General features: G+C 40.5%; 1 protein-coding gene across 2 annotated transcripts in view; it reads right to left on the minus strand.

Moving 5' to 3' along the window:
- Window positions 1-4,595, minus strand: part of mkxa (mohawk homeobox a) — a 31,710-nt gene extending 27,115 nt beyond the window's left edge. The window contains exons 1-2 of one of the 2 annotated variants that reach the window (XM_014157493.2): window positions 4,179-4,595; window positions 3,023-3,324 (exon numbers count right to left, since the gene is read on the minus strand). In XM_014157493.2, coding sequence (XP_014012968.1) covers window positions 3,023-3,207 — 185 coding nt within the window. In that variant the 5' untranslated portion in view covers window positions 3,208-3,324; window positions 4,179-4,595. The remainder of the gene's footprint in view (window positions 1-3,022; window positions 3,325-4,178) is intronic. The other variant, XM_014157492.2, reaches the window with a different exon arrangement.
- Between the last annotated feature and the right edge of the window lie 6,399 nt (window positions 4,596-10,994).

The raw sequence follows: 10,994 nt of genomic DNA on the forward strand, positions 1-10,994 counted from the left end.
GAATTTAGAGAAAATATTAAAACATTGCTATAATGAAAAATGTTGGTAACATGTGGAAATCATTTTTTCTCTTTCCATTTGTACAAAGTATTTTCCCTTTGTACAAAGCTGTTGACCAAGACCTGATCAGTGACACACAACTTTTACACTTGTTACTATTCAATACTAATTCCACAATATCATTACATTTAGTCTAGATCTAATTAAGGGCTTCATTCATTGTGCATACATGGACTACTTGAGGGATAATAGTTTTATAGAATATAACGTGTTTTGGAAGGCAATGGGACACTGATGCTATTGGTCAACACAAATGAATAACATTGAGCTTAGCTAAGCCGCCTGCACTTTAACGATGCCTATAGGTTGTTGAGAAGGTATGCACCCTGTGAAGCCAGGATGGACATGCATATGAGCAATATCAACATCCGTCAATGGCTGACAATGTACTGAAGGTCTTTATTCATTTATTGACTGCATATTTATTTTGACTTCAGATGTAAAGTTAATTTAAAAAAAAATTTAAACGTGTAAAGTGTGACTTTACAAGTTTGCCACTCAATGTTGTTTTTATTATTATTGTTAATAGCATTTTTGTTATGAATACTATTATTAATCATAATGAATATATGAAACATAAAAAGTTCCTCCAGTTTGTCATTTTTAGGTTCCTAGGATAACCTTCTTTTTTTAAATATAGGCCAAAATACTATTTGACTAATCAATTAAAGACATATCATTCAACTTTATTTGAAAAACAATGATAAAGGAAGAGGCTATCATTACCAACAATTTAATTTCATATACATCTTAATGCATTTGGGTGCAAACAAAACCTTTGGGGGAAAGAAAACCCTAAAAACAAGTGACGTGATCGAGTTCAGGGAAGAGTGGTGATGCGCTTTATCCCAGAAAATGGACAGAGAATATAGTTGTTTATTTACACACGACCAAATGTAATGGTATCTAACTAAAATGGATGTTCTAAGTGTGACTAAAGTGGATGTTCCGTTCATTTTATAACCTTACTTGAAGAAGAATGGCTATCCTGAGTCATGACACGTAAAATGACCGTTGGAAAGTAGACCTATGTAATTTTGTCACCAAAGTGTGCTATAATTAAGCTGGGGGCAGAGACGCGTTTTATTGGTTGCTTGTTTTCTCCCCAACGCACGAAAACGTCGCAATGAAACAAATAATAACATTCAATTTTACACCCACGGGAGATGTGCCTCAAAGTAGGACTAACTTTTATGCTCGGTGTGGTGCAGCAGTGCTGTCAAGTCTACTCACCAACACGCAATGGCGTGTTTCAACCAAGCACATTGAGCAATATGTATTTTGGTAACAGCAAATACTCAGACATTGATCATTAAAGGAATTCCAAATGAGATCAATTTGTTCCTGATACTTGTAATGTCCTGCCTATGTCTTTTAAACCTGTAGATGTCACTATGGCGCTGCGATATTCCTGCTTTGTCTTATTTCTCCGAAGCTTCACTGCAGATGTAACATATTTTCTCCTAACCTCAAGTCTGCCTAAAGTAAGGTTCATGTTCTACAAATATTTTCCTTGTAATCTAGATCTGTATGAACAACCTAAAGAACATTTGACTCCCCTCTACTGAATTTTTGGCGACACACACCTTGTATTTATTTTAATATTGTTAATTAGTAATGATATTCCCCTGGAAGCGGCACCTCACTGTCATTGTGTTATCCCTCCGTCTCTCCTTACACACAGAGGTACTGTAGTTCAATAACCCCAGCGCAGATGGACACCGTCGGTGTGTAGGATGTTTGATTGAATGGATTCGTGTTTCACACAGCATCGCGGTTTTTTTATTGAAGAAAAATATGTTATTTATTTAGGCAAATCCTTATTTACAATGACGGCCAATAAACAGCCTTGTTCAGGATTGACAGATTTTTAACTTGTCAGCTCGGGGATTCGATCTCCCAACCTGTCGGTTACTGGCCCAACGCTCTAACCACTAGGTTACCTGCCGTTCCATCCGATGCTGGTGCCCATCCACCCATATATGAGACTACTGTACTGTCTGTACATCAAATGCGCGTTGATTCCATTGTAACAGTACACCGGACAATCAGGAGTTCTGACATAATTCCTTTTTTACTCGCCGTCTTAAAAAAATGTAAATGCCAATATTGACTACTAGACCACAGAGTTGAAGCAAGTGCACATTTATATAGGCTATTAGAAACAGAATAAGACGTGTTTTAAACATGCCACTGAACACGGACGGCCTAGATATTCTTAATTCCATTCCTTACTTAGATGTGTGTGTATTGGGTATATGTTGTGAAACTGTTAGATATTACTTGCTAGATATTACTGCACTGTCGGAGCTAGATGCGCAAGCATTTCGCTACACCCGTGATAACATATGCTAAACATGTGTATGTGACCAATACAATTTGAGTTGATTGATTCATCTGTAGATTTTATGTGAATATCAACACTAAAATGCAAACCAGGTTGCAATAGTAAATATACATTTCCTGCAATTTCCCTAAAACAATAAGATCATATTGCACTGTTGGAAAAATGAAATATGCACGTAAAACCTCCTAATTTGGTTAAGATTTTGGCTGCATTCGGTGCAATGATATTGTCATATTTTCCTTAGATTTTTTAGACAACCTTTTGTCTGAATTTATAATTGAGATTATTGCTTTAGAACATATCCAAAATATTATCACATGACATTGCTTTCAAAAAGCCTACGACATGCATTATAAATGCATACTTACGCACCATGCACACTTGGTTATTTGGGGTCACCATAATCTAAGAAACTCATATGCACAATTTAAATTTGCAGCATCAACTTTTTACACCTTTTACACAGTCTGTATCACTCCGTCCTCAGTTGCGCCCCTTACCCAGATAGAACTATACAATGCAAACCAAATTGAAAAAATTGAAAAATCGAAACACTGTTGCAAGTTTTGTTGTCTGATTAGTTTTTTTTAGGTTTGAATGAGTGACATTGCCTACCTCCTGTGTCTGATGCCGTTGTTGTCTTTGATAACTTGATGATTGCTTGATAGCATGTCTGGATGAAGGTCCGGATGCTGTCCATCTATTACCTCTAAATAATTTCTACTGCTCCTCTCGGCCTCCTTCGCCTTCTCATCGAAGAGGACCTGGTTACTCAATTTGTTAAACACAATAGTATTCATCTTTGGTTCGGTATTCCTCCGTATGATCTGCTGCGTAAAAGTCTGTCTGTCTTCGCGAAAGTGTTGCACTTGACTTCTTATTGAAGCTGCTGCTGCCCCCGTGTCCCGGTGAGTCTCCTGTAAAACGAGTAGAAAACGGAGATTAGAAAGTCATGCAGCTGGGGTTAACAGATTCAGATATACATAATTTGCTAAAGTCGAGTTTATGATTTTGTAATTATGATGATGCGCCAAATCAAAGGTGCATTCATTGTATTGTATACTAATTCCTCATATGGTGGATCAATTTACGCACCAAGCGAAAGCCTGATTGAAACCACAAAGGCAGAAGGGTGATTTCTACCAAGTGCTCTTGACTATACTCAAAGATCACTATGAAGTTCATGCAATCTCAATAAAACACATCCCAGTCTGCAGCGCGGTGCGGTACCATGTATCCCCGTGAGTGATATTTTCATATTTTACTCACTAGGCTACTACTGTAGATTGACAACAATGACATCGAGACATCAGATTAGCTAAATGGGTTCACAGTTGCACGGGCTCATTCGTGCATAATGTGATTTCAACACCATTATTCCCCTGATTCAAAAAAATATATCATGCATTCCACACCACTGCATGTTGCCATGAAATCTCTAGAGCTTCGACAGAAATGTCAGAGGTGCAATTGAGCGCACTTTCTGACAGACAAAATATTTCGTCTATAGTTTTTTTTTTTTCTTCTATTTGATTCAAACCGGTAATGTTTATGATTTAGCTATAGTTACAGTAGCCTACTGTCATACCGCAAAATATGTCATAACATGATCATAACTCCAGTCACGGGATATACTGTGCCATCAGCGTGGAACAATGTTGCCAGATATATCCCATGTGAGGCATTATGCGCTTTAAAGTTAAGGCAGTAGTTTTGCCATTGTAGTCACACATAAGAAACCCCCATCAAACGCTATCTCATTCTCAGTTACCTGTACGGCAGCACGCCTGCTTCTCTGTGTAGTTTGTAATCCTGCTTCCAGTTGTCCATTCCCTGCTCACATGTTCCCGTTCTAAGTTCCTGAGCTAAAACCACACGAACCGCGGTCGCCTTTCTGCTTTATTCAGTGGCCTCCGATTCTCAGCCCGAGAAACTGAATATGTCACCCTTCTCATGTTTCCTAGCACAGAGCCCCAGCCTGCGAACATAAAGTTAATACTCTATGCCTGTTCCGCGGCACGCATCAGGGATACAGCGCTGCAGCGTTTCACTGCTCGTTTGCGTCTGGACTTTTTCCATCTGTCTGCTATTGCACGATACCACTTTTCGGTGCTTTACTTTGTATGTCAGTTAGATGCTTGCTTCATTGTGTGCGCGTTTTTCTTGAGAAAGTAGCGCGGAGTAGTCTGACCTGATGTAACACATTCTCACCGAAAAACGTTTCCCTGGCTTGGTCAATTGACTCTGTGCAGGTGCTCGTGTGTTTAGTGATAGATTGCACTCATCTGGAGCTTGTAAAACACATTGGCGTGTATTCCTGGATGCCAAGGGATGCTAGGCTTCCCCCCCCAAAATTACCAAGGAAAATAGAAAAAAACCTAAATAATTTAACTTTCTCTGTGTTTCATCATTTCCCTTCAATTCGCAATAGGCTGAAGTATCTCACAAGAGAAAGGATCCGAGCAAGCGAAACAGCGCCCCTCTGTCTCTGTATATGTAGGCCATCTATCTGATGCTGTCTGGTTCAAAAGAGTATGACATTGTTGCCGCCCATAGCATTGAATGCAAGGGATGTGGCGAGCATTTGGCCTACCTTGAGTGAGCTCAACTGTGAATGGTCCTGATGCACCCCCCCAAAAAAGGGTTAAGGGAAGCCAGTTTGGATTTGGCATCACTCCTATCAAATCGAGTCGAGAGCATACCTCAATGACAGAAACACATTGAATTGTTGCATCTCATTGTGTTGTTGTCCTCCGGTGGCTAGCTAGCTTGCTAAAATTGACCCTTTCCTAAATTAGCCATGGATGGAGATAGAGATTTGGACTTAATCATCCATACTGGCCAATGATTATAATGGTGAGTCTGATCCAACCATTAATTACTACATTGTGCCCCTGGCCTGACAGGATGGAAGTTCAATATGTAGCTACAGTAGATGTAGAAGGCTAATGTTAACTAGCTAACAATGCCCATGAAAGAAAGTTAGGCTAGCAAGCAAGCATTTTAGCCAGGTAGCCTAGGACAACAAAAAATAAAAGTGTACTGTATGTGATAGACCATTTCGTTAACATGAAAGAGAGGAGGATGGTATTGGCATTTCTCTACAAGTAGGGTGAGCCAACATGTTTTTTCTACTTGCGCGAACGCGCAAGCACGTACACACACAAACACAGAAATCAAAACCATGGACAGCCACATCATATTTAGCTTACGTTGATTGGACTAAATCGTTTTTTTGGTACACTACATGGCCAAAAGTATTTGGACACCCTTTCAAATGATTGGATTTGGCTATTTCAGCCACACCCATTGATGACAGGTGTATAACATCAAGCACACAGCCATGCAATCTCCATGGACAAACATTGTCAGTAGAATGGCCCGCACTGAAGAGCTCAGTGACTTTCCAACAAGTCAGTTCGTAAAATTTCTGCCCTGCTAGAGCTGTCCCGGTCAACTGTGAGTGCTGTTATTATGAAGTGGAAACGTCTAGGAGCAACAATGGCTCAGCCGCGAAGTGGTAGGCCACACAAGCTCACAGAACGGGACCGCCGAGTGCTGAAGCGCGTAAAAATCGTCTGTCCTTGGTTGCAACACTCACTACCAAGTTCCAAACTGCCTCTGGAAGCAATGTCAGCACAATAACTGTTCAACAGGAGCTTCATGAATTGGGTTTCCATGGCCGAGCAGCCGCACACAAGCCTAAGATCACCATGCGCAATGCCATGCTTTGGCTCGAGTGGTGTAAAGCTTGCCACAATTGTACTCTGGTGTAGTGGAAACGTGTTCTTTGGATTGATGAATCACACTTCATCTGGCAGTCTGACGGACAAATCTGGGTTTGGCGGATGCCAGGAGAATGCTAACTGCCCCAGTTCATAGTGGCAATTCTAAAGTTTGGTGGAAGAGGAATAATGGTCTGGGGCTGTTTTTCATGGTTTGGGCTAGGCCCCTTAGATTCTGTGCTTCTAACTTTTTGGTAACAGTTCGGGGAAACCCCTTTCCTTTTTTACCATGACAATGCACCGTGCTCAAAGCGAGGTCCATACAGAAATGATTTGTCGAGATTGGTGTGGAATAACTTGACTGGCCTGCAAAGAGCCCTGACCTCAACCCCATCGAACACCTTCGGGATGAATTGGAACGCCGACTGCGAGCCAGGCCTAATTGCCCAACATCAGCGCCCGACCTCTCTAATGCTCTTGTGGCTGAATGGAAGCAAGGCCTGCAGCAATGTTCCAACATCTAGTGGAAAGCCTTCCCAGAAGAGTGGAGGCTGTTATAGCAGCAAAGGGGGGACCAACTCCATATTAAATCCCATGATTTTGGAATGAGATGTTCGACAAGCAGATGTCCACATACTTTTGGTCATGTAGTGTATATTTTAGTTGTCACTGTATTAGATTAAGCAGAGGTGATTTGAGGATGTTGAAATGTTGAAATTGAAATGGTGCTGGAATAGTGGAGCAGCTCCTGTTATCTTTGTGACTTGCGGGAACTCTCTGTGGTTCTAAATCAATAGTTGTTCAGTGTTCCGAAAATGTCGGAAACATTAACTTGCTCGACCATGCTGTAGGTCATGTAACTGTTTGTTACATGCAATAAGGCCTATGCTTTGTGGACTTCACCGGACAGATGTCGCTCTCTGGTTTTGTAATGAAACAAAGTTGTGGTTGAATTTATTCTGCCACTGGGTCTTCTTATGGTCGCTGTCTTTAGGCCTCTGTATCACGGTCACAAGGCATATGAACTAACAGATTATAGAGCAAACAACGCAATTATCACAACACATAGGTTGTAATATGCCTTTTTTTCCTGGCTTCCCCAGTGATTTTACCCACGTAAAACGCTAGGTTATTTACAATCATGGCCTTGACATGAATTGTTCCAGACATCACCTCTTATTGAGCATTTTCCATTTTACTCACAATCCTCCAGATGAGTGTTTATGTTTTGAGTATAGCTTAGGACTAGGCTTAACCAAGTTTAAAAGTACTTTTAAGTACTTTTTTGGTCCTTTTAAGAAAAAAAAAGAAATATGCTGAAATATAACTTAAACCTTTATCACTTTTGGAAACACTATTTTTAGGTGACCTAAGATGCTCCTTTCTTTTTTACAAGGTCACCATTGCAGCCCTGCTGAAGAAAAACAGATCAATTAATTGAAATAGCATATCTAAAGAGTTCTCTGTTAGGCCTAATTTGCGGTGAGGCGTTCAGGAAAAATGTGCTTTTATAGATAGCCTACCACTGATTACCACTGATGAACCCTTTCATTTACTGTAATTGCACAAGTTGTCGCTTTTTAAAGGGGAAATCTGTAATTGGTACCTACATTTTTTGAATTTGAAACCAGGAGACCACTTTGCTGTTGTTTGAATCCCAGATTTCCCCTTTAAGGCCATTCTGCCTGAGTCAGAACTGCTGAGCTCTTGAGCTGTGTGTGTCCTTTTCGGGTTTATCCAAGGTAGTGATTCCCTGTACATGACTAAGCAGCAAAACCTATATGCAGGTTTAGAGACCCATGTAATTATCGTTTATTTGTGTTTATTTTCATTTAATGGGGGTGAAGAACTTTTGCAAATCGTTTGTGCAAACACGCTATGAATGAGTCTCTCTCATATAATAACTTTAATTAAGGTTTTGGTCAGTTTATTTGCTTAAGAAGCAATGCCCCTTCTGAAAGTAACTCACTTTACCTGCTTCTGGTATGACCTATGACCTTTAAGACTCACCTTTAAAGGTCAACATATCCCCCCTGACATTAACATGTATAGTAGTTCCTCCTTTCAACACTATTTCTAAACCTACAAGATACCCAATAAAGCCCCTGTTTTTTTGGCCCAGTTGAATATTTTTAGATTTTCACATTCATGCAATTGAACTCCAATGGTCCATATATAAGGTTGGGGTCTCACCTTACTCTAAGCCAATGTCACTGACACTTCTACATTATCTTACACAGACAATGGACTCAGAAAAGAAAAGTCACTTGAGTTTAGCTGCAACAAGGCCAAGGCAAGCAGATAAGGGAAAGCAATGAATGCCCTGCATGTGAAAGACGCATGAATCCAACCTGGTCTCAGAGCATTTCAGAGCATGTATTAATTTGTGGATGTCCATCACACTATATATACACAAAAGTATGTGGACACCCTTTCAAATGAATCAATGTGTCTATTTCAGCCACACCCGTTGCTGATAGGTATAGAAAAATCGATCACACCGCCATGCAATCTCCATAGCCAAATAATGGCAGTAGAATGGCCCGTACTGAAGAGCTTAGTGACTTTCAACGTTACACTGTTTCACTTTCCTCTAAGCCAATGCCACTGACAGTTCTGCATTATTTTGCACAGACAAAATAAATATCACTTGAAGTGTTCACTTGAGTTTAGCTGCACCAAGGCCAAGACAAGCAGATAAGGGAAAGCAATGGGTGAGAGATGTAACACTTTGGTTGAAAGACCTTTCTCTAAGATGGAGGTTTCCTGTAGCCTACATAGAGAGCAACAGTAATGGCACATTTTTGTAGGCACTAACAGAGGCTAACTCTGCCATGGCTCGTTGGCCAAAGCCTATGGGGAAATTAATAGGGTTTTTGGATAAACGCCGAAAACAAGGTCTGTGGTAAACACAGGCTTAGGAGATCTTACACATTTTGTTCGAGGAGATAATCTTGAAGCATTTATGTAATCAAAACAAGCACATAAATGTTTCATAATTCTGATATGTCATAGAACAGAATATATAATATATCCTAAGCCTGTGTTAATCTCAGACCTTATTCTCGCATGTTTATTCCAAAGCCCCATTCTTTCCCTCATTGGAATAGTCAACCAATAAGAGGTAAAAAATGCAAACTAATTTCCGTGTTTTTAGGACTACAAGCTGGCGAGCTCTATAGGCTGTGTCCCGTCATGGAGGGGTGAATCACGATGCACACTAGAACATTCTGGGACTTGGCTCATTGAAACAAAGGCCTCTGTTCCGTGGTCCTCTGACTGGCTTGTTGATCCATCAATCATCCACTCAAATGAATGTGACTGGCTGTGGTTTTGGCACAGCCGGGAACTGAGAAGTGTTTGTCATTAGGTTTTTATGTCTCTTGTGTTCATTACGTTTATGTTTTCCTCCCTGGAACACAAGAGCTCCGCTTTAATGCCAACTGTTGCTCTTACAGCATATGTCTGCTTAAAGAGACAATTAAGTGTTTATGCGTTATAAATAAAACACCACTTAACTAACAGAACAGACATAGAGTGAGTCCCATTTGGCACCCCATTCACAATATAGTGCACTACCTTATAGGCTCTGGTCAAAAGTAGTGCACTATAAAGGAAATAGGGTGCCATTTCGGACACACACAGACAGACACACAAGGCCTGGGAGGAGTTGGATGAAGACACAATGTTCAAACTATTCCTCTGAGAAACAGTGAAACGGGTAAACTGACGTGTGAGGATGACGTCTGTACCTTATTTGAGGGTACTTATTGCCAGTCTTAAAAACAGACATGTATTTGACATCACAAAATCAGCCAGAGACACTCTTATTGCTGGGGATATAATCATGGCATCCATTGTTCAGTGTGTATCAAGGCTTTGGTTAGAAAGGTAGCCATTAGTTGAAATTACTGTCAACACCTTATACCATTAAACTCTAAATTCCTTTTTAAACCCAAGTCTACAGCCCTCTGGAAAACCCTAATCAGTCCCTCATTTAAACTGACATTTTCACACCAAGGATTGGCTTTCATTTAATCCATTCAAACTGAGTAAGAGTTACATAGCTAGGCCTCCACTTTAAAACCCACAGACATATTTGTTAAAATCATTGCCCCTTTTTCGTGGAAAATAGGAAAGTCCTATGGTTGTGGAACAAGGACTTCTTATTGGATTGTCTAAAACGATTCAATCAGGGTTTTCTACATGACTTTAAACATTTGGGACAGTAATCAGAACATACGGACATGGACAATCTTTCCACACGTACTTAAACCAATTACAGTGCCCTCCATTGTTAGGGTATGCGTCCCAAATGAGACCCCTATGGGTCCTGGTCAAAAGTAGCGCACACTGTATAGGGAATACAGGGCAATTTGGGACTCATCCTAGATGTCATTAGTGGCCGTGAGGCTTGCTTTTCTATTACACTGTCTTAAGGAATAATTGTTTGGGCACCCTAGCCCTCCTCTCCTGTGCTTTTCCTTTACAGCTTCCTAAGACATCAATGCCTCCTGAATCACCTGAATATGCAGGTTTTATGCATTGCCCGTGTGTCTTTTATTGTTTCAGTCACATCTTTGTTGTTGACTCTAAACCTTTAGTGCTGCTTTGTCTTTGGTTGCTCATGCTCTTTGTACGTGTGTTTTTCTTTTTGAGTAGACAGTTGAGAATCTCTGCAGTATTTGGGAGTGCTTTGGCTTAGGCTTGGCCCTGGGCAGACTAAAAGCAGAAGACTGAACTGTGCTTTGGCGTGATGCATGGCGCTGAGCGGAAGGACACTCATTAATGTCAGAATCATAGCTGGAGAAGAACAGCGATCAATTTGAGGGTCAGAGAGAGAAAAACACCAGAGACAAGTG

This window comes from Salmo salar, chromosome ssa19 (assembly GCF_905237065.1).
Source record: "Salmo salar chromosome ssa19, Ssal_v3.1, whole genome shotgun sequence".
Classification (NCBI taxonomy): domain Eukaryota; kingdom Metazoa; phylum Chordata; class Actinopteri; order Salmoniformes; family Salmonidae; genus Salmo; species Salmo salar.